General features: G+C 53.4%; 3 protein-coding genes, 1 long non-coding RNA gene and 1 other non-coding gene across 6 annotated transcripts in view; 2 read left to right on the top strand and 3 right to left on the bottom strand.

Moving 5' to 3' along the window:
• The window catches only part of H2AZ2 (H2A.Z variant histone 2), a 113,295-nt gene that overhangs the window by 64,550 nt on the left and 25,236 nt on the right, over positions 1 to 23,509 (bottom strand). The gene's annotated exons all lie outside the window — the stretch shown is intronic.
• On the bottom strand, positions 1,715 to 8,406 carry LOC136384070 (uncharacterized). Its single transcript, XR_010747519.1, has 4 exons — positions 8,265 to 8,406; positions 7,857 to 7,937; positions 4,408 to 4,787; positions 1,715 to 2,014 (listed from the first exon to the last, which is right to left on the bottom strand). It is a non-coding gene; the product is annotated as an uncharacterized lncRNA (long non-coding RNA).
• Positions 4,798 to 6,837, top strand: LOC136384069 (testis-specific serine/threonine-protein kinase 1-like). Its single transcript, XM_066354122.1, has one exon. It carries the CDS (start codon positions 5,524 to 5,526, stop codon positions 6,691 to 6,693), a length of 1,170 nt encoding a protein of 389 aa, XP_066210219.1. The 5' UTR covers positions 4,798 to 5,523; the 3' UTR covers positions 6,694 to 6,837.
• On the bottom strand, positions 7,581 to 7,712 carry LOC136384279 (small nucleolar RNA SNORA9). Its single transcript, XR_010747569.1, has one exon. It is a non-coding gene; the product is annotated as a small nucleolar RNA SNORA9 (small nucleolar RNA).
• Positions 9,640 to 23,509, top strand: part of CCM2 (CCM2 scaffold protein) — a 31,714-nt gene continuing 17,844 nt past the window's right edge. Inside the window, exon 1 of the mRNA XM_066354430.1 lies at positions 9,640 to 9,815. Coding sequence (XP_066210527.1) covers positions 9,786 to 9,815 — 30 coding nt within the window. The 5' untranslated portion in view covers positions 9,640 to 9,785. The remainder of the gene's footprint in view (positions 9,816 to 23,509) is intronic.

Raw genomic sequence — 23,509 nt, forward strand, 5'->3', positions numbered from 1 at the left:
ACTCATAGTAGTTGCCTGGGCAAGCCCAGGGGCGGGTTTCAAACTGGGGACTTCAGTGTTCCAGGTTGGTGCTTTACCCACTGCACCACCACAGGTCAGGCCTGGCTGGTGTTTTTGAAGGGCTTTCCAAACCAAAGGTTGGGAGAATCTGGGGAGTTCTGTGCAAGCTGGTAGCAGGGTTTCACTTCCCAAAACTTCTGGGGTCAACATCTTGGTTTGCATTTTTTTTTTCATTAAGTGAGAGGCGGGGAGGCAGAGACAGACTCCCACACATGCTCTGACTGGGATCCACCCAGCAAGCCCTTACCAGAGGATGCTTTGCCTCACTGGGCTGCTGCTCGGTTGCTCGGCAACAAAGCTATTTTAGTGCCTGAGGCCAAGATCATGGAGCCATCCTCAGCACTCGGGCCAACTGGTCGAACCATTCTAGCCATGGCTGCAGGAGGGGGAGAGAGAGAGAGATAGGGGAGGGGTGAAGCAGATAGCCGCTTCTCCTGTGTGTCCTGACCAGGAATCAAACCCGGGGCTTCCACATGCCAGGCCGATGTTCTACTGCTGAGCCAACTGGCCAGGGCCTGTATTAGGTTTGTATTAACACTAAAAGGGACACAGCCATTCCAGTGAAACTTCAGGGACACTGCAACCCTGAGCTTGGCAAAATTTTCACGTGTCATAAAATAGTTTTCTTTGGGTTTTTCCACGTAGAAATGTCAAGACTTTTCTGAGGTCAGGGACTCAGCTCTCGGGTCCTGGGTCCTGGCTTTAGAGGCTGCTGCTGTGACCTTGAGCCTAACCACATTCTCCATCCTGACAGCTTGAGGACAGTCACCGCCCACCACTTACATTCTCTCCTGAGGCCACTGTGACATCATACCAAATGTCCTTTCCCTTCCTGGGCCTGGCTGGATGTGTGTGCAGGCCGGTCAGCTTCTGTCTTGTCCCAGGCAGGACAAGTAGTGCCCTGACCCGCAGCTTCCCCAGGGCACACACCTTGTAGGATCTGACAGCAGGGGCCGGTGTCGGTGGCTGTGGAACCGGAGTGCAAGGCAGCAGTGCCCCCCTCATCGTGCCTGGACCAGCGTCTAGACGCCGCCCCGTGCCAGCCCCTCGCCCCCTGGGCAGCACACCCCTGGCCCGTTGCCCTGGACACCTGCCCCCTGGGCAGCACACCCCTGGTCCGTTGCCCTGGACACCTGCACTCGCTCAGGCTGACGCCACCACCTGCTCTCAGTGTGCACACAGCAGGCCTGGCTCCAGCCTGTCCCGTGAAGGTGCAGTGTGGCCACTCTAAGAGTGCCACCCATGCTCCAGGTCTGCGTGGAGCAGTCAGCAGGGTCCCGGGGGAGGCTTTCTGCCTGGGCCTCAGGGTGTGGCCGCCGTGACTCACAGCCGAGTGCAGGTTCCTCCTGGTGGTTCACTCATCACTAAAACCGAATGTGAAAGGCGCTGTCAGCCAGGCCTGGCCTGTCACTCCCTGCACGTGGGGCGCAGGGGTAACCTGTGTGCACAAGTCAGCTGCACCCCTCTGCACAGGGCGTCAGTTCACACTTGGGTCCGGCACAGGTGCAGCGCCCACCCCAGGATCTCAGGGGAAACTCCCCGAGGGAGTGGAAGGAACTCATGCCTCCCTGAAACTTGGCTCCAGCACCTCCCACCAGGACAGGGCCTTTCTCTGTACTGAGCGGACTATGGAAAGGAGAGAAACAAGCTGGACTGAGTCACACGTTTAAAATCTGTTTATTAAGTGTCTCTTTCTTTCCATTCAGAAAATGTCAGAGGGGCCGGGTCCTTGTTCTGGAAGCAGACGCAGACACAGCGTCACACCCGGGGGTGAGAGGTCAGCCAGAATCAGTCAGGTCCTGAGCCAGTACCTCAGCCAAGCCCCAGGCACCCCGAGCAAGTGAGGACCGGAACCTGCTCCGAGAAGGAAGGAGCAAGGCCTGGGCTCTGTTTCTGTCGCCCTCTCCCTGGCGTGTTGGCATGGGTGGGCCTCCACCTCTCGCATCCACCTCACCTGTGGAAACAAGGAAACAGGGAAACCTTGAAGCTTGCGGTGAGAACTCAGCGATGTGAGCACATGGCCAGAGGCTGGTATCAATGCCAGCTGCTGGGGGGGCAGCAACAAACTGCACCTGGGTCCCCCCTCCTGCCGCCACTGGGAGGGCTTCGTGGCAGCACGCCCGCCGGACCCACACACCACTGACCTAGGGGATTCCCGGGGGAGAGGAAGTACCTCCAATCCAAAACCACAAAGGCCATCGACTGCCTGACAAGACTCAGCCCCGTGAGCCCTGACACTCCTGCGCCCAGTCAACTAGCCTTTCTGGAACTCAAATCCCTGACTTGCAACACGGAGTGTTCAGAACAAGTGGATGGTTTTGAACTTCTCGGCCAGGGACTCCTGGACTGCCTGCAGAGCCCTGGGCCAGCCCGACGAGCACTGAGTGGACACCTCTCAGGACTGAAACACTGGGGAGGATGGCAAGTGTCATGTGCTGGGGCAGGCGCCCCTCAGACACTGCCCCCGAGCCTACATTGGACAATGCAGCCCCACCAGGTTCGGACACCGAGGCCGCTCAGGAGCCCTCGATGACAGACAGAGGGCTCTTCACGTCAGCAGCAGTCAGAGCACCAGCCCAGCTCCTGCAGGGCCACACCGGGCGACCCAGATGGCACCCTGTGTGCAGGAAAGCCAGATTGTTTATGGCAGACAGGGGCACATCAGCTCTCTGCTCTGGAGGAAGGGGCTACCTTGTCCACCCAGACTGTCCTGAACAACCCTGAGAAGACAGTCTGGAGCAGCGGATAAGAGTGTCGGACTGGGATGCGGAGGACTCAGGTTCAAGACCCTGAGGTCGCCAGCTTGAGCACGTGTTCATCTGTCTTGAGAAAGAAAATAAAAAAGAAAAAAAGAAGCTCACCAGCTTGGACCCAAGGTCGCTGGCTCGAGCAAGGGGTCACTCTGTCTGCTGAAGGCCCACGGTCAAGGCACATATGAGAAAGTAATCAATGAACAACTAAGGTCTCCCAATGAAAAACTGATGATTGATGCTTCTGCATCTCTCTCCGTTCCTGTCTGTCTGTCCTTGTCTATCGATCTGTCCCTATAAAAAAGATAGTCTGGAGCGAAGGGCAGACAGGGCGTGGCTCTCAGAACTGCAGAAGCCAGAGACTCAGGGACAGATCAGTGTCTCCTGAGGGCCACTCTGCGGAGGCTGTGTGAGCACCAGCACTCGGACAGGAGAGAGATCGGAACCCACTGGAAGCCTCACTTCAAGGGAGGTGTGCTGTCTATACTTCCCATCCTGTCCCACTGACTGCACCGAGGCGAGGACACAGGGTGTCCCCTCTGGCTTCTGGAACCCTCTCCCAACCTGCCCATTTCCAGCTGGGTGCGCCTGTCACCTGTACTGAACTGACGACCACCCTATGGTGGTTCTGTTTCAAACTGGGTGAAGGGGCCGAGCCCTCCGCGCCATCAGGCTCGGTACAGGTGAGGACGAGCAGACAGGCGCTGCTGTCCTGGGCCGCAGCCTCGGTTCAGTCCACGGTTCAGTCCACGCAGTGCTCAAAAGGGGTGGGCCCAATGAGGGCGGGACTTAAGGAGTGAAGGGCAGAGATCAAGATGACAGACACTGAAAGGGGCGGAGCTTGGAAAAGGGGCCGAAGGGTTCCGAACTTAACCTTTATGCACACCTGCAGGTGGAGGTCCTGCCCATGGCCCAAGAGTGCGCCCTAAAGCGGTCTTCTGAAGGCTGAACTGCCGCAAAGGAAGGATGAGGAAAACTGGAACGGCCTGAACTCTGTGAGGAGGCTTCACTGGCCGCACAACTGACAATGTTCCAGAGACGGAAACAGCCAAGGAGCGCTCTCCAGGGAGAGCGGACAGGGAAGCCCAGCTCTGGAGAGAGCACACAAGCTGGCCTCCGCAGGAAGGACCCTGCCTGCACACCGGGGGAGGAGGGGAAGAACCCGGACACCGCTGCTGCCGGATCAGGCCACCGCAGCACAGAGAAAAGCCACTGGGGACAACCCCCAAAGCACTGACTTCGCCCCTGTTATCGGGAACAAGGTAAGCACGGGAAGGGACACACCGGACTGGGTGTTCTCAGCAGGAGGGAGGAGCAAGCTGCCCAAAGGAAGGACCACCAGCCATGCATACAAGGCCTTGCACAGCCGGGGCTGGAAAGGAGGGCGGAGAGGGGCTAGGGCTGGTGAGGACCCATCCCCACCCGGACCACCTCCGGCCTCACTGGCGCACTGCCCAGGAGCAGTTCTTCCAAACCCCTTCAAGTCGTGGTCCTACTGAGTGTCAGGTATGAGAGGGGACCCACTCCCTCTGGGTGGATACGGCCACAAGGCAAAGGTGCCACCGCTGGCAGAAACTGGTCCCTGTTCAATACTGACCTCCACTTGCACCATCCTCAGAGCATTCCAGGAGCAGCTGCTGGCTCAAAGCGGCATCCAGGCTCAGCTTCTGCCCCCCAGCTCCGGTCAAGGCTACAGCCCGGACAGGCCCCCGGAAGGGAGCACACAGGAGCAGAAATCCCTGCCAGCCACCTGCCACACAGCCAGTCAGAGCAGCAGGCCGGCAGAGGTCTGCATGATGGAGAGCAGTACAGGCAGTGAGGGTCCAGCCAGACCACAGGGAGAGGGCAGAGACGGCTTCACCATGCAGAGAACCTTCGGCCTGGAGTCTTTGCTCCTCCGGATCTACCTCCACCCTCTTCTGCCCTGCTGCATGGCCTGCAGGCCACCCGTGTGGACGCAGGCAAGGGCTTCCAGGACTAAAGGAAAGGAAAAGAAGAGGTCAGGGACATCTGTCCCCAGCTCCTTGACTGGGGAAGGGGGTGGGTCACTGTGGCCTCCTCCTGGGGTCACTGCCTCTCTCTAGGTCACCCTAGCTACACTACCTTTCTTCGTTCCAGTGACCATCCCTCCCTTCTTCCAAGAGTGTGTGGCTACCCGTGTGGTTTTCTATAGAGGTCTGCTCCTACCTCTGTAAATTGTGCCCTTATTAAAAACCCTCCGACTGCCCCAGCTGGACTCTGTCTTGTATCCTGCTGGGACTCAGACTAATACAACCTCCTGCCTGGCTTTTCAAGTAGCAGTGACCAGTGCCACCGCCCAACAAGCTGTCCTGGCCCGGGGTCTGGAGGCATGGGCAGCCCAAGGAGCCCCCACAGCCTCCTCCTACCTCAGATCCCAGCTACATGCAAGGCCACTCTCTGCAGGCCTTCAGTCTGCTCCAGCCCACTGACTAGCCTTCCGGGGTTCCGAGTCCAAGGGCTCAGGCCAGAGCCTCATTCCCTGGGGCACTCCTCCTCTGTGACTTCACCCACTGAGGTCACCTGGGAGACAATGCTGAACGTTCCACTCAAGCCTGGGCTTCTAGGAGGCAGGGTCAGCAGGCCCGGCCAGCCCAGAGGGCTCTCTGTCCATAGTGTAAATGAGGACACTGCTGGCCCATGTCTTCCAGAGATGTAGAAGGCGGCCTCTGAGGCACTGGGTGCTCCTGGCACCATGGATGATGCTGCCATCCTCAAGCGACGAGGCTACATCATAGGGATAAATCTGGGAGAGGGCTCATATGCTAAAGTCAAATCTGCTTACTCTGAACGCCTGAAGTTCAATGTGGCAGTCAAGATCATTGACCGCAAGAAAGCCCCCAAAGACTTCTTGGAGAAATTCCTTCCCCGGGAAATTGAGATTCTGATCATGCTAAACCACCGCTCCATCATCAAGACCTACGAGATCTTCGAGACATCGGAGGGCAAGGTCTATATAGTCATGGAGCTCGGAGTCCAGGGTGACCTCCTGGAGTTCATCAAAACCCGGGGGGCCCTGCATGAAGAGGACGCTCGCAAGAAGTTCCACCAGCTCTCCTCGGCCATCAAGTACTGTCACGACCTGGACATTGTCCACCGAGACCTCAAGTGTGAGAACCTTCTCCTCGACAAGGACTTCAACATCAAGCTGTCTGACTTCGGCTTCTCCAAGCACTGCTTGCGGGACGACGGCGGCCGACTGATCCTGAGCAAGACCTTCTGTGGGTCGGCAGCCTACGCGGCCCCCGAGGTCCTGCAGGGCATCCCCTACCAGCCCAAGGTCTACGACATCTGGAGCCTGGGCGTGATCCTCTACATCATGGTCTGCGGCTCCATGCCCTACGACGACTCCAACATCAAGAAGATGCTGCGTACCCAGAAGGAGCACCGCATCAGCTTCCCCCGCTCCAGGCACCTCACCGACGAGTGCAAGGACCTCATCTGCCGCATGCTGCAGCCGGACATCAACCGGCGGCTGCGCATCGATGAGATCCTCAGCCACTGCTGGGTGCAGCCCAAGGCTCCGACCCCGTCCTCTGCAGCCGCCAGCAAGGAGGAGGGGAGCTCGGGAACCCCTGAGCCCGGCTCTGACAAGAAATCTGCCACCAAGCTGGAGCCCCAGCCTGAGGTGAGGCCAGAGGAGACGTCGCAAGTGCAGTTACCAGCGCAGCTGGAGACCAGGAGCTCCACCCTCACAGGCGAGCAGCTGAACAGGGAGACAGTGGAAGGCCCTCCAATACACACACCTAGCGAGCCTCCTGCCCCGGCCAGGGGCTGGCAGGGAATGGGGCAGAGCTCACAGCTTCCAGCCCAAACTCCAAGAAAGCCGAGGGAGGAGCCAGTAGAGGAAGACAGTCCCGGCTGAGCCACTATTTTCATGTTTCCTTCCCCTCTCTTTGTACATGGCAAAAGAAGCAATAAATGACTATATCAGTACATAAACTGGGTGAGGAATTATTAAGTTTTGCACCAGAGTTCAGCTAACATCAGCGCCCCCTTCACCCACAGGCTCTGCATTTATATCTACACACACACACACACACACACACACACACACACACACACGAAGCTCACCTGCCATTTGCTCCGCGGCAGAATTCAGCCTGTGGTTCGGTTCTCCACGGCTTGTCTCCTGGACCCTCAGTCCCTTAGGGCCTGTCCGTCTTACTGCTCTCTACTCTTGATTCCCGTATAACTGACCAGCCTTGACCCCTCCCACTCCCCCTGAGCTTAATTTTCTTTCTTTCTTTTTTTTTAAATTTTAGAGAGGAGAGAGACAGAGAGGGAGAAAGAGAGGAGAGACAGAGAGAGAAGGTGGGGAGGAGCTGGAAGCATCAACTCCCATATGTGCCTTGACCAGGCAAGCCCAGGGTTTCGAACCGGCGACCTCAGCATTTCCAGGTTGACGCTTTATCCACTGCGCCACCACAGGTCAGGCTGAGCTTAATTTTCAAACTTTTGTAAGGCTGTTTTCAGGATATGATAAAATGAAACTTGCAACAAACCTGGAGCACAGCCAACAAACACCCAAAACAACTTCTGCAAAAACGTGACTGTTCTGTGATCTGGATCTGCATTCCACTCCAGTAGCCACTTGCCCCATGTCGCAATTAAGCACCTGAAATGTGGGTACTGTGAATAGAAAATCGAATTTAACAAATTTAAACTTTTAACCTCTACGGGGCAAGTGATTACTGCGGGACAGTGCAGATCCACACAATGCCTAACAGAGCGGATCCGAAGGCAGCAAGCGACTGTTTGAAATTTCTATAACCTTGTTCTGGATGCAGCAGGACAAGGCCTCAAACCGTTTCAAAATGCTCTTGCAAGCGCTGTAGGAATGCATAGGGTCACCCCAGACCCAAGCACGCTGGAGGCTTGCAGCCCACAGCCTCAGCCCCGCCTGGAGTTGAGTTAGCCCACGTGGGTTCCTCCCAGGAGCCTGGGGACTCACAGTCTCATCAAACACACATCACTCCCGGGGACCCTGCCATTCATTCCAGCAGAGCAGAGACTTCCTAAACTTACCAGACCCCTGAGTTATCCGTCTCATCACGTCATTGCACAAGGCAGCCTTTTCCTTCACATTCCTCTATAGGTCAGCACACACTGTGGGGCAGGACACAGAAATAGGTTCAGCGACGACTGTCCCGTGAATTGGCGGGCACTGCGGGCCCAGTGCCGGGAAGCGGCACTCACAGCGCACGTGGTCGCAGGACGGCCGCGGACGGGGCGCGCGCTCAGCGGCCGGCCCGCCTCGCAAGAGCCTGGTTCTCGGCCCTGGGGAAGCCGCTCTCGCGACCCCGTCCCCAGCGCGTCCTCCACCCTCCCAGGATGCACGTGTCTTCCGAACCGGATCCTCAGAGCCCGGCTGGAGGCCCCTCCCAGAGGCCAGCACCACTGCCGCGCGCCGCCGCACGGGCCCACGACCCTTACCCGGCTTCGGCAGACGGCGGGTCCCACCTGGGACGCTCGATGGCCTCAGATTAAGATGACACCCGGCAACATCCCGCTGACACACTGCCATACCACCACTGTCAGCCACGGCTGCCGCCAAGCACGCTGCGTGTTTGCGTCATCACGCAGCCCGCTCGAAGCCGCACGCAGCGTCCTGGGCGCACCGGGCGTGCCTTGCTCATTCCGTCGGGGACGGAACCCCAATCCAGTACTTGTGGACGGGCGCGTTGTGAGCTTGCCAACCTCGGCGGGGGCGGAGCCCCGGGACGGCAAGGAAACGGGCCTTGTAGGAACGGAGCCGGAAGCGGCCCGGCAAAGGAAAGGGGATGCTGGTCCGCTCTGTTCCATGTAGGACGGGGACTCCTTTGCTTTCGGAATTCAAGTTGCTGCCCTTTTCAAGTGAACGGAAGTCCCTCATGGCTAAATAAGCCCGCGGGGCCCGTCTCTCACCCCGGGAAGATTTCCCAAGGATCCGGGCGTCCTCACTCACTGTCTCCCGGAGTCCTGGGAAGGCAGGGGCTCCACTTGTCACCAGACTGCAAGTCGCAGGGCCTCCTAGCACCTTGTACAGGCAGAGCAGTGGTCAGGAGCTCAGCTCCACCCCACAGAGCGGGAGACGAGAGAGAATGCGGAGCTGACAGTACACTGGCACCTGGCATAGGATCCCTTAGGGAGGAAAGGAACAGTCGAGACAACATTGGTTTGTTAGGTCTCAGTTTACCTGTGCTGTAAGGTTCTTGCTGGTAACTTGGTTTAGTGGCAAGAGAGTGGGCCTGCTGCTGCTGCTGCTGCTGCTGCGGACTCCAATGGGCAGTGTGCTTTCGGGCAAATTCTAGCTGCCGGTTAAGCGTCTACGTTTTATTGTGATAGGGTCTGGGCGTGCGAGTTTGCAGCCTCGGGAGCTTTCTGGTTGTAACTTGAAACTAGCTTTCTACGGGGAAGAGGCAGACCACTCCGAGTTGGAAGGTGGCAGGTTTAACAAACAAGGGAACTAATAAAACAAGACTCTCACCTCCCTGTTAGCCCCGGCCCGGGCCGGCCCCGCCCATCGCCCTCTGGCCCCGCCCCATCCCACCCAGCAAGCCCCTCCCACGTACCAGCCCCTCCCGCGGCCCCGCTTTCCGTCTCCAATCGCCCGGAGCTCGGCCTCCCGGAATGCGAAGCGGGCGGAGAAGTGGGCGGCTGTCAAGATGGCGGCGGAATGGAAAAGCGGGATCCGCTCCCGCGGTCCCGGGGGTCCAAGGAGGGCTGGGGGCGGGTAGGGGCGTGGCGGGGCCGGGGGCGGGCTCTCGGGGTGCGGGGCCGGGCCTCGGCCCGGAAGTGCGGGGTGCGGGGTGCGGACGGCCCCTGGCGGCCGCGGGCGGAGACGGCGGCAGGGCGGCGGGCGGGCGGCGCAGGAACGCGGCTGCGGCGGCCGCGGGGCCGGGGCGAGCATGTAGCGGTCGCGGGGGGCGCGGGGCTCCCGGGGCGGGCCGGGCCGCGGGGACCGCTCGCGGCGACATGGAGGAGGAGGGCAAGAAGGGCAAGAAGGTGCGTTCTCCCGCGGTCCGGACGGGGGGCGGAGGGGCCGGGGATCGGGGGCGCAGGGAGGCTCCCGGCGCGGGCAGGCCCGGGGAAGGGAGGTCCGGGCCGGGAAGTCCGGCGTGGGGAGGTCCGGGAGCTCGCGCTGGGAGTGAGCGCGGCGGGCGGGCGGGCGGGCGCGCAGGCCGGGCAGGGCGGGCGGCCGAGCGGGTCCCCGCGGACGGCAGTAGGCGCGCCCCGGGACAATGCTGTTAGGGGGTCCTCTGCCGGCCGGCGCGGCCGGGGAGGAAGGAGCCACGCCTTTCCGCCCCTTCCGGCCAGTGACTCCCCCAAACCCCGGCTCTCCATCCACATGGCCTGTCCCAGCCAGTGACCGGGGCTGCAGAGGAGCTGGCCGCGCTTAGAGGCAGAAAAGTCTTCTAGGGTCGGAGTCTTAGAGACAGTGAGGGTGAGACTCAAGGGCGAACCTTTGCTGCTTAATGTCTTCAAGTTTTTGGTAGGGACTAAACCAGAAGCTGCGCCCCACGGTATACAGCTCGAGCACAGGCTTAGTTTTCTCTACCTAACACCATCCGAGGGATCACAGTTGGATTTCGGATATAGTTCAAGAGGCAACTTAGTGGATGTCGTTTTTAAGATGTGGCTCTATGGGGATAGAGAAGTTGATAAAAAGAAGCTCAACGGTTTTTGTTTTTTTGTTTTTTTTTGGTTTTTTACAGAGACAGAGTCAGAGACAGGAATAGACGGGGACAGACAGACAGGAACGGAGAGATGAGAAGCATCAATCATTAGTTTTTCGTTGCGCATTGCGACACCTTAGTTGTTCATTGATTGCTTTCTCATATGTGCCTTGACCACGGGCCTTCAGCAGACCGAGTAACCCCTTGCTGGAGCCAGCGACCTTGGGTCCATGCTGGTGAGCTTTTGCTCAAACCAGATGAGCCGCACTCAAGCTGGCGACCTCGGGGTCTTGAACCTGGATCCTCGGTATCCCAGTTCAATGCTCTATCCACTGCGCCACCGCCTGGTCAGGCAAAAAAAAGCTCAACATTTTAAGGAGACTGAAATAACCACGTGGGGATAAGTAAGCTACCATTAAAATGGAAAGGGGGTTTCAATGAAATGGATCTTTTTCAAATACAGGCTTTATAACCTGCTTTAGTGTCTTACCCGTCATTTTTGGTTTAGTAAGTTTGTGCGTGTGTGCACTTTCATGTGTAAGTTTAAAACAGACCTTGATTAGTCCTATGATCTTCTATCAGAGCCAGCTGTGTCCTTCAGTCGAGTTACTCATCACCTGTCTCACAAGGTGCCCCACTTCTAAGAGGTGCATTTGAAGTGGAGTATAGGCAGGTGGTATTCAGAGGCTTACGTGGTGCTGCCTCTGTCACCTTGTTTGCTTGTTTTATGTCATGAGCACACATCCAACTTCAAGTGCAGTAGCAGTTACCTACAAAGATGTGTAAATTTGGAAAGGGGCCCAAGAAAGTGATTCAGCCTGAAGCCTCCGTCTGCAGAGGAATGTGGCCCGCCACATAGAAGGGGAGAGCTGGGTGTAAGCTTTGTACTGAAGCTGGTGGGAGGCCCGAGGAGAAACTGAGTCAGTTACCTCCTTCCCTGTTGCAGAGAGCCAGGTGCACCAGAGCCTGCACAGGAGATAGCCTGTCCCCAGCGCTTCTGGCTGTCACCTCAGTCCCAGTAGAGCACCAGTCCTAGCTAGCCACAGTCTTCCACAATCAGGCCAAACTCTCTTCCTACCTGTAAAGGAGAGTCACTGAGTTAGCACCCTCCCAGGGAGGATGGGATTGACTTAAATTTCTTCTAGAACTTTCGACCAATTTTGACATAAACATGACATCGTTAGCAATATTGAGAGAGAGAAGCAGCCAGACATTCCTGAGCTTTTGGAATAGAAATGAAAAGCCAGCAAAACTCAAGGATTTCAGAGTCGAGGGCAGTGGAAAGATTTAGGCATAGAGAAGGTTACTGATGAATTTAATTGTCTTATCAGCAGAGATTCATTGTCTCTTTTAGAGGACACATAGTTACCTTAGCCTGGAGTGTGTGTTTTCTGTGTTCTGCTCCTGCCCCAGCTCCTTTTCCCACAGGCGGCCACCCAGGGCTCTGGGGCGGGGATTCCTATCCAGGCCACTACTTAGCACAGTTTGCCTATTGCTCTGTGCCCGTCACAAGCTGGCAGAACCTTCCTCCTCTGCCCCCCCCCCCACCACTCAGTGTGAGGTCACCTCCAACTCCTAAGTGTTGGTGTTGTCATTTTCATTGTGGTAAACTAATCAGAGACACTTATCCTAAAATGTACAGACAATTTCAAGCTGAAATAGCAGAAGTAATGACTTACTAGTCGGACATTTAAATTCTCTTCCCAACATAACTCCCTCAAAAAATGCAGATTTAACCCTTTTAAAATGTGGGTGGATGGTCTTTTTCAGTCATCAGGTATGGTACTTGTCTTGGAGCTTGTCAAGCAATTACTCAGGCTGTTTCAGTGTGGCCTAATTCCTCAGGACAGGAAGCGGCGAGCTGCCAGAGGACCAGGAGAACCAAGTGCATTTCAAATAAAGTGGCCCTGGGTATAGCTCTGCCCTTTCTCAGGCTACCCTGGCACATGGGACGAGGGTGACGAGCCCCTGCCATGCCCCGTGGAAGGCACTGGGTGGTAGGGGTGCAGGAGGAGCTGCTGGTAAGTCTGGGGTGAGCATGGGGACTGAAGTCTGGGTGCTAGAGGCCTGGGCCCACTGGTGCCACTTCTGCTTGGAGGGCTCCATAATATAATGACCAGCACCTTGCAGACCACAGGTCCTGATTTGATGTTTGGAGAATAAACTTGCCTCCTTACAAAACGGACCCAAGTTCTGTGTGTTTTGACGTTATTCTTTCAGGACGTAACTCCTTTTTGTAAGAAACATAGGTGTACACTTGAGTTGGATTGTGTGCATTTTTATAAAAACGTGACACGTAGTTGAGGATTGTAGTCTGTAGGAAGTCGCCACTGTGGGAAGTCACCACCGAGCCTCCACCCTGTTTGGGTCCTGTGTTCTGCTGCTTGTGCAGCTGCTGTTAGGTTGCAGGTTGCCCCACCAGTGGCCAGGATTTCAGCCTGAACAAAGTTAAATATTTCTGCATCAATCTAGTTTATTTGCATTTTTCAGATGAAAAAGGAAAAGTGATAGATAAGGTGCCCTAGAAGTGGAAGACTGGGTCTTAAGTGGTAATGAGGGATTGTTATTAATTTTGTCATGTTTACACATTTATTTATTCATTTACTTATATAGAGAGAGACGGAGAGAGAAAGACAGGAAGGGAGAGCGATGAGAAGCATAAGCTTGTAGTTGTGTCACTTGGGTTGTTCATTGGTTGCTTCTCATACATGCCCTGAGGGGGCTGGGCTCCAATCTATCCAGTGACCCCTTGCATAAGCCAGCAACCTTCGGCTTCAAGCCAGTGACCTTGGGCTTCAAGCTAGCGACCTTTGGGCTCAAACCAACCACTGGGATCATGTCGATGATCCCGTGTTCAAGCTGGCCACCTCCGGGTTTCACACCTGGGACCTCAGTATCTGAGGTCGACACTCGGTCCACTGTGCCACCACCAGTCAGGTAATTTTGTTGTTTTTAATATTTGTGTTTTGTCATGTTCTGATGTAATAAATGTATATGCTGAGATTTTATAGGTGAAATTACATGATTTGTGAGGTTACTGTTATTCAAACCAGAAAAAGCAGGGAGATAGCTGAATGTTTTGGCAATGGGTGTTCATTGCTCATTATTCTGTCAACTTTTGTGAATTCCTGAGAATTCCATACAGAAAGAGGGGAGGAAAAGATTCCCTAGATTACGGGCCCCAAGTTACCAGCTCGTAGACTTGCAGGCTCACTGGTCAGCCAGTGTCTGAGGAACTGGACTTAGACTAGACCAGGGCCTTTCGAACGCCTGTGACTCCGGCCGTCGGGCAGCCACGCCTCTCACCTCCACGACTGTGCGCGTGTGTAAATATTTGTGTAGCTGAAATGAAAGTTTAAAGAAGTGGTCCCTCCTATGAGCTATGCACTCTGTTTAAAATTCTGTTATGTTTTTTTCATTTTAAAGACCCATTGGCCATGACCTGCCAACTTGCTTTCATAGCTAAATTGATCCTGTGGCCCTCACTTCCGAAATGTGGGTTTGCAAGGTGAACCCGAGCCTCTATACTTTGTTTTATTTTTGCTGCTGCATAGCTGTCACAGTGATCCTTGGGTGGCAGTGTGGCACCCCAGGGTGAGGAGGCCAGAGGAGCAGGGCAGGAGTGCCTGCCAACGACTGGGTCAGGCGGCCTGTGGACAGGTCCAGAGACTCATCACCCTCTGGTTTGGGGAGTCACTATCAGACAATATCATGTGCTCACAAATTTTCCACACAGGGAACCGTCCATTGCCTGCTCCCCTCAGTCAGCTGCTGGGACCTCCTGGCCGTCACAGTGGAGGTCTGCAGAGCACATGGGGACTGTCCAGTGCTCTGTCACTGCTCGGAGCGTCCTTTGAGAGGAGGCTGGTGCCTGGACAGATGTTTCTCTTGGCACCAGCCCTGCAGGGAGGCCGATCTGAAGTGAGAGGCTGACAGCGTTTGGCGCCCTGGGGTGGGGACAAGTGCCTTCTGCACCCAGTAGTTTGGCCCTGTAGTTGCTGCTGGTGGCAGTGACCCTGACAGCCGGGCTCACTCCACTCTGCAGTGAAGTCTGGATGAGCTGGTGAGCCTGAACGCACCGGGTTCATTGACCTGAGTGCTGCTAACACACTTAGTGCCGCGAGAAGAGGGCTGAGGACAGTGCGTCTCGTTTGGAAGGTGAGCTGCTCTCGCAGAGTCAGAAAGAGGGGCAGTGCCTGTGCATCAGGAGGAACTGGAGACCCTGTCTTGACCTTTGTGGGGGAGGTCTGTGGGGGCATCTGGTCGGGGCCTGAGTGCAGCTGAAGTGATCAGAGCTTGTCTTCTGCTCCTCGAGGACTGTTCACTGGCCCTGACGGCATGTCCAGTGCATGTGCTGGGAGACAGTGCGTTCTGTGGCCGCGGAGCTCAGAGGACAAGCTGGGGGACTATTAGGAAGCGTGCTTTGATGAGAGCCAGTAAGGAACCTTTCTGTTACGAAGACACCAAGCCCAGGTGTGGAGGGAGCCTTGTGAGGTCGCACATCGTCAGGGCCTGACAGCTGGGTCCGGAGCACGTCTGCAGCCACTTCTGCTCCGGGGTGGGGGGTGGGGGGGGAGCTGGACTGTGTCCCCTCAGATTCCTGTGCTGAAGCCTAACACAGGCACCTCAGTGTGTGTCTGTTTGTGGAAATGGGGCCTTTAGCAAGGTGATTAAGATTAAATGAGGTCAATAGGGCGGCCCCCATTCCATATGACCTCTGTCCTTATCAGAAGAGGAAACTTGGATAGAGAGACCCCAAGGGTGTGCATGTGAGGGATGACCATGTGAGCACGGGAGAAGGCCCATCTCTACGCCCGGAAGAGAGACCCCAAGGGTCTGCACACGAGGGATGACCATGTGAGCACGGAAGAAGGCCCATCTCTACGCCCTGGAGAGAGACCCCAAGGGTGTGCATGTGAGGGATGACCATGTGAGCACGGGAGAAGGCTCGTCTCTACGCCCTGGAGAGAGACCCCCAGGGTGTGCACGTGAGGGATGACCATGTGAGCACGGGAGAAGGCCCGTCTCTACGCCCCGGAGAGAGACCCCAAGGGTCTGCACGCGAGGGATGACCATGTGAGCACGGGAGAAGGTCCATCTCTACGCCCTGGAGAGAGACCCCAAGGGTGTGCATGCGAGGGATGACCATGTGAGCACGGGAGAAGGCCCGTCTCCATGCCCTGGAGAGAGACCCCAAGGGTGTGCATGTGAGGGATGACCATGTGAGCACGGGAGAAGGCCCATCTCTACGCCCCGGAGAGAGACCCCAAGGGTCTGCACGCGAGGGATGACCATGTGAGCACGGGAGAAGGCCCGTCTCTACGCCCTGGAGAGAGACCCCAAGGGTGTGCACGCGAGGGATGACCATGTGAGCACGGGAGAAGGCCCGTCTCCATGCCCTGGAGAGAGACCCCCAGGGTGTGCACAAGAGGGATGACCATGTGAGCACGGGAGAAGGCCCGTCTCTACGCCCTGGAGAGAGACCCCCAGGGTGTGCACAAGAGGGATGACCATGTGAGCACGGGAGAAGGCCCGTCTCCATGCCCTGGAGAGAGACCCCAAGGGTGTGCACGTGAGGGATGACCATGTGAGCACGGGAGAAGGCCCATCTCCATGCCCTGGAGAGAGACCCCAAGGGTGTGCATGTGAGGGATGACCATGTGAGCACGGGAGAAGGCCCATCTCTACGCCCTGGAGAGAGACCCCAAGGGTCTGCACGCGAGGGATGACCATGTGAGCACGGGAGAAGGCCCGTCTCTACGCCCTGGAGAGAGACCCCCAGGGTGTGCATGTGAGGGATGACCATGTGAGCACGGGAGAAGGCCCGTCTCTACGCCCTGGAGAGAGACCCCCAGGGTGTGCACAAGAGGGATGACCATGTGAGCACGGGAGAAGGCCCGTCTCCATGCCCTGGAGAGAGACCCCAAGGGTGTGCACGTGAGGGATGACCATGTGAGCACGGGAGAAGGCCCGTCTCCATGCCCTGGAGAGAGACCCCAAGGGTGTGCACGTGAGGGATGACCATGTGAGCACGGGAGAAGGCCCATCTCTACGCCCTGGAGAGAGACCTTGGGAACCCTGCCCTGGAGGGAAGGGGTGTTGGCTGCATGAGCCGCAGTTTGGTCCTCTGCCCGGCAACTAGGGCAGTGGGTGTTTTGAAGTAAGCCGGGGATGCTTGGCTGATGTGATGGGCATCTGGTATGGTGGTGCCGGGCTGGGACCGTGTGCTTGGACATGGGCTCCCTGTAGCCCGGAGGTCTGAGGACCTGGTCTCCACCATCGTCCCAGACACAAACATCTGATTCAGAGTGGCAGGACCACCCACACGCACTCTTCTGTGGTCATGTGGCCCGGGACAGCCCTGTGCCCGTGTCACTGTCCTGAGCGCAGTCAGTGCTGGTCTGTCCCTCGGCCCCTGCTGGAGCAGCACTTTCCCTCGCTGCCTGCTCAGGTGTCCTGGGTGGCAGTGGGAGGGAGCTGAGACTGGATTTGTCAACCAAGTAGAAATACAATGTCACGTTTTCTTACCCTGAGCCGGTGCCCACACGCTACAGTTTCCCTAGGTGCCGGGGCAGTGCCGCCCATGGGGTTATCAGGATTAGCTATTTGATCGCAGGCATCAGATGTGTGCGGGAAAACAATCCTTAATAAGTCGGATTTTGGAATTTGGGCTTTTGTTTGAGGCTTAGGATGGTGAACTGCGGTTGTGCTTGTAGCTCAGGAGGAAGGAGGAGCAGTTCTGAAAGTGCAGTCTGATGAGGGTGTTCCTGTTGTCAGGTAAACCCCGTGAGGGTGTCCCTCCCTCGGTGTGGGAGCTGCAGGTTCACCTGTGTTGTTACTTGTGACAGAAAAGAAAGGAGGAACTTTTATTTATTTGATTCTTTATTATTCTACAGCCTTTTTTTTTTTTTTTTTTTTTTTAAATTTCCCGTTGATATGAGAGAGAGAGAGAAGCACCAGCTCATTGTTCCACTTAGTTGTTCCGTTTACTTGAGTGCTCACTGACTGGGGGGGTCTAACCCAGCATGCTGGGACGATGGTTATCCACAGATCCACTGGCCAGGTTAAAATTCCATACTAGTTTTTTCCCTTTTTTTTTATGACAGAGACAGAGGCAGAGAGAGAGGGACAGATAGGGACAGATAGACAGGAAGGGAGAGAAATGAGAAGCATCAATTCTTTGTTGCGGCTCCTTAGTTGTTCATTGATTGCTTTCTCATATGTGCCTTAACTGGGGGGCTACAGCAGACCAAGTGACCCATTGTTCAAGCCAGTGACCTTGGGCTCAAGCTGGTGAGCCTTGCTCAAACCACATGAGCCCATGCTCAAGCAGGTGGCCTCAGGGTTTCGAACCTGGGTCCTCTGCATCCCAGTCTGAGGCTCTATCCACTGCGCCACTGCCTGGTCAGGCTCCACACTAGTTTTTTCTAAATCTAATATGATTCATGTGTGTCGTGACCATTGATTCTGTAGTTGGGTATGGTTTAGAGTATTTTGATTACCTGGTGGGGACACACTGTATTATTAATTTCATGCCTTGCACAGACCTCTGTGTCAGGTGTGTTACCTTACATGTCACTATCAGGAAACATTCCAGGTCTGACTGTGTCTAACTGTCACTACTGCCAGCTGCTGTGTCACTAGAAAGAGCTTTGAGGTTTTGTGTTCTGAGATAGACCCAGCTGCCAGGGCCGACCTGCCCATTGCTCCCTCAATGTCAGACCCACTTCAGGCTCGGGTCACGATCTTTCCGCTGCTGTTGGTCTTCAGCCCCCTCCTTGGAAGAGGACTACACAGCTGCTGTTGCTTTTTCCAGTACCCCCCTCCCCAACGTTTTATTATGAAAAATTTAGAATACACCAGGTTGAAAGAGTTCTACAGCAAATACCTGTACATCCACCACCTAGATTTACCACTGATGTTGCTACGCTGTTCTATCCCATGTCTGCCCATCTCTTTATCCTTCTGCCCATCCATCAGCTCATCTTATTTTTCTGGTGCCTTTCAAAAAATTAGACATCAGTTCACTTTGATCTAACCTCTCAGCATGCATAGCATTAACTAGAGTTTAGTATTTCTTTAAAATTATCCACTGTAAATGTACATTAGCTAAATTTTGACAAATGCATACACCTGTGTATCCCTGACCCTGCCTTCACCCAAAGAGTCCCTGTGCCTCTTAGGGGGTCCCCTCCCAGACAACACTGTTCTAGTTGCTTCCACTAAAATCAGTCCTGTCTAGATTAGTGTGTTCTGTCCCAGGACTTCATACACATGATTCACATGGATATATTCTTTTGGACAAAGGCCCCTTGTCTCAGTCTCATGCTTTGAGGTCCCCTATAATGTGAGCATCATGGATTGCTGGGTGGTATTTTTTGTGTGTCTGCCACAGCTGGTCATCTATGCACCTATGTCAGACAGCTGGGCTCTTTTCAGTTTTGTGTTATTAGGAGAAGATGCATGAACATTTTTGAACAAGTCAGTGTGTGGACATACATTGTCACTTCTTTCATATATATATGTATATATATATTTATTTCATATATATATGTATTTATATATATAAAAAATATAAATATAAATATATATAAAATATTTATATATACATATATATGTATTTCATATATATATTCTTTTATATATATATAAATTAAAATTCTTTTCCCCATTGATAGGAAGGGAGAGAAAGAGGGGAGGGGAAAGGAGGGGGGGGAGAGAGGGAGAGAGGGAGAGAGGAAGAGAAACATCAACTGGTTCCACTTAGTTGTGTACTTATTGTTTCTCATCATCAATGGAGGGTCAAACCCGTGACCTTGGTGTGCTGAGCCACCCTGCCAGAGACATTGTCACTTCTTGGGTAAATACCAAAGAGTGGAATTGCTGAGTAATATGGTAACTGTGTATTTAACTCTGTAAGGGCCTGCCACACTGTTCCTGACTGTTTGTCTGCTGATTCTGTGAATTATTGGGGTGGGGGCGGTGTTAAAATCTTGTTATTTTTTTATTTGGTTTCCCCTACAGTTCTATAAGTTTTGGTTTCATGTGTTTGTGAGGCTCTGTTCTTAAGTACATATACATTTAGGATCATTATGTGTCATTGAAATGACTCTTTCGGTCATCTTTATTTCTGATGATATCCCTTGTTTTGGAATCGACTCTGATGTGAATGGAGGCACACCAGCCTTGTGCTGTGTATTTGCAGGGTGTGTCTTCAAAATGTCTATAGCTTTGTACTTAAACCACATCTTTTAACGTGCTGTCCCTCCCAGGAGCACGCCCACGCCTTTCCTTCTCCCCTTTCCTTCCCCCACGGTTGTGCATCCCCTCAACTCCAAAGGACCCTGTGAGACTTGCAGCCGGGGAAGCGGTGGGCACGGGCAGCTTGTCCCTGGCTGAGCCCCCGCCCAGGCAGGCCTGTGGCTTCTTCCATCCTAAGCCCGTCCTTGTTTCACTGTCCCCAGCTTTAATAACTGTGCTCTCAGAATCACCTGGGGAAAAAATAAACTGCATCTTTTATAACCAGAGTATTGTTTAGGTAACTTGTTATATCTTACTTTTTATTGTTCAGATAAAACTTCTGCCATTTACCTGAGTATGTTTGTCGATATGGTTGTGTCTACCGTCTTGCTGTTTGCGGGTGTGTGTGTGTGTTGTTCCTCGTCTGTCTTCTTTTGGTTTGAGTATTTTTAGTATTCCGTTCTTTTGCTAACTGCTCTTTAGCTGTGTCCCCTCTAGGGTGACACTGCGCATCCATAACTTGTCATAGGTTGTCATGAGTTACGCTGTGCCATTTCTAATCTAATGGAAGAACCTTACAGCCATACTTTCAGAAGACTTATATGTCTTCCTATCACATTGGCATATGTTTTATTTCAATAATTTATATATCAATACATGTTATAAACCCAACATTATTTTGCTTTAAATAATTGATTTTCATGCTTTTATATTGGAATAATTGTGTGTGTGTGTGTGTGTGTGTGTGTGAGTGATAGGGACAGAGAGAGGAACAGATAGGGATAGATAGGAAGGGAGAGAGATGAGAAGCATCAATTTTTTGTTGCAGCACCTTAGTTTTTTATTGATTGCTTTCTCATATGTGCCTTGACTGGGGGGCTACAGCAGAGTGAGTGACCCCTTGCTCAAGCCAGCGACCTTGGGCTTCAAGCAAGTGATCTTTGGGCTCAAGCAGCCCATGGGGTCATGTCTATGATCCCACGCTCAAGCCAGCAACCTTGAGCTTCAAGCCAGTGACCTTTGGGCGCAAGCCATCAACCATGAGGTTGTGTCCATGATTTCACGCTCAAGCCAGTGACCTTTAGCTCAAGCTAGTGACCTCAGGGTTTTAAACCTGGGTTCTCCACATCACAGTCCAATGCTCTATCCACTGTGCCACCACCTGGTCAGGCTGGAATATTTCATATTTATATAGAAGTTGCAGAAATGGTACACAAAGCACCTATATACTTCTACCCAGATTCCCCAATTGTTAACATTTCTGCATCATTTAAGGATAAATTGTGGCCCTAGCCAATATGCCAAGGTTGCAGGTGTGATCCCCAGACAGGGCACATACAAGAATCAACCAATGAATGCATAAATAAGTGAAACAACAAATTGATATTTCCTTCTAAAATCAATAATAATAATAATAATACAAAGAATACATTGCTGCCACAGTGCCCCAGGAACTTCTATTTTTAGTGTGTGTTCCCTGGATGCAAGGGCCCGCCAACCTCTCCTAATGAGACCGTCACAACATCAATCCAGCATTGCCATTGGGGTCACAGACCCTCCCAAACTTGCTGAGTGGTAATTAGCCTGTTTTTGGTGGTGTCCACGTGGTCATTTGTCAGGTTTCTCCATTTTGTTTGTTTTTAGTGAGAGAGACAGACGGGAAGGGAGAGATGAGAAGCATCAACTCATAGCCGCGTCACTTTAGTTCACTGATTGCTTCTCATACCTGTCTTGATGAGGGGCACGGGGGACTCAGGCTGAGCCAGTGACCCCTTGCTCAAGCCAGTGACCTTGGGATTATGTTAATGATCCCACACTCAAGCCAGCAACACTGTGCTCAAGCTGGCAAGTCTGTGCTCAAGCTGGTTATGAACCTGGGTCCCAGGTTGACGCCCTTTCTACCCACTGTGCCACCAGCCAGGCAGGTTTCTCCATTTTAAAGTTCTCCTTACTCTGATTTTACTCACAACTGTAATCCTTTACTCTCATTATTTATTTGAGGCTCAAACTGTCCCAAACTCAGCCAGCATGAGAACTTTAAGCTGCCTCTGGTATCTTTATTTTTAGTTGTGGTAAAAAATCCCATAACATACAATTTACATCTTAACCATTTCTAAGTACTGCTCAGTCACGTTGAGTCCCTTCATGTTGTCGTATGTCTGGGGCCTTCTGACAAGCCCCCACTATTCTTTGAGCTCTAGCTTACATTTGCTACAACGCAGTTTCAGGCTAATTGGCTCCTTTCCTGCCCCAGCCCTGACTTGGGCATTTGGCCGAGCAGCTCTGGCCGCTCTCCGTGGGAAAGGTATTTGGAAACTCAGGTCTGGTCAGCAGAGGTGCTTATTGCTGCTGGGGTGTGTTATTACTCTGAGGCCCTGGAGTTGATAACCTCGTCTGTGGGAGGGTTATTCTGGAACAATCTACTCGATTGTGGCCCTACAGACATTTTAGGAGCTATTTTTTCTTGACACTACTTTCTGGAGATCTTTCATTATGGTTGCATAGTTTCTTTATTCCTCTTCAGGGATGAATGATATTTCCTCCTGTGGCTTAGTAGAACTCATCTAAACAGCAGACTGTTTATCGACGGTTGTCATTTTGCTTTAACTAGAAATGTAGACATCAGCCCTCTACTAACATTTCTCAAGTGACAGTGTTTTTCAACTGCTGGTGCATGGACCAGAACTCAGCCACAAAGTTACTACCCTGATGTTGGAGAAGATTAGAGACCCAATGATCTTAGTTGAATTTGCTTATGCTCAGGGTATTTCTGCCTTCATAGTCCCTGAAATAATTTTTCTATTTTCACTGGTCCTGAAGCATAAAAAGGTTGAAAACCACTGATCTATGGGATTAATTCCCGAAAATGCAGTCAGTTTACGTACATTTGTCCTTTTAGTAGATGTTGACAAGGTGTTCCTCGTAGTACTTGTACCGATTTTTATTCTTAGCAGCAATTAATGATGAGAATGCTCGTTTTCCAATAACCTCGCCTGTATAGCACTTTCCTAAACTGTTGAATGTTTGCCCAGTTGATAGATGAAGACGGCATTTGCTAATAATTTTGGATTTTATTTTCCAAAATGAACTGAAACTTTCTTTTGTACTAAAAAATACATTTATACTTGACCAGTGGATAGAGTGTCAGACTGGGACATGGAGTACCCAGGTTTGAAACCCCGAGGTCGCTGGCTTGAGCGTGGGATCACAGACATGACCCCTGGTCTCTGGCTTGAGCCCAGAGGTCGCTGGCTCTGCTGTAGCCCCCAGGTCAAGACACATATGAAAAAGCAATCAATGAACAAGGAAGGTGCTGCAACAAAGAATTGATGCTTCTCATCTCCCTCCCTTCCTGTCTGTCCCTCTCTCTGTTTCTGTCTCTCTCTCTCTCTCTCTCTCACACGCACGCACGCACGCACGCACGCACGCACAATCAAAAGAAACCCAGGCCTGCCTGGTCAGGGCACATATGGGAAGCTGCTGCGAGCTGATGCTTCTCACTCCATCCCCACCCCTCTCCTCTCTCTCTAAAATCCATAAATCTTAAAAAATAATAATACATTTACAATTCAGAAAAAATAGGAAAGCATATTCAAGGAAAAATCATGAAAAAGTTCTTCCCACTAAAAGCTGCGATTATCAGAGCTTCTCAGCGGCTCTTCTGTGCGCGCTGCTCTGGTGGTGCCCTGTCTTACTTCCCCGGATGTTCATTTCAGACACTTCCCTAGTGCCGCTGTGTGCCGTGCTCCCTGGGGTGCTGCCCCCGCCTTGTGGGGTCTCTGC

The sequence above is a fragment of the Saccopteryx leptura genome, chromosome 12 (genome assembly GCF_036850995.1).
Source record: "Saccopteryx leptura isolate mSacLep1 chromosome 12, mSacLep1_pri_phased_curated, whole genome shotgun sequence".
In the NCBI taxonomy this organism is placed as follows: domain Eukaryota; kingdom Metazoa; phylum Chordata; class Mammalia; order Chiroptera; family Emballonuridae; genus Saccopteryx; species Saccopteryx leptura.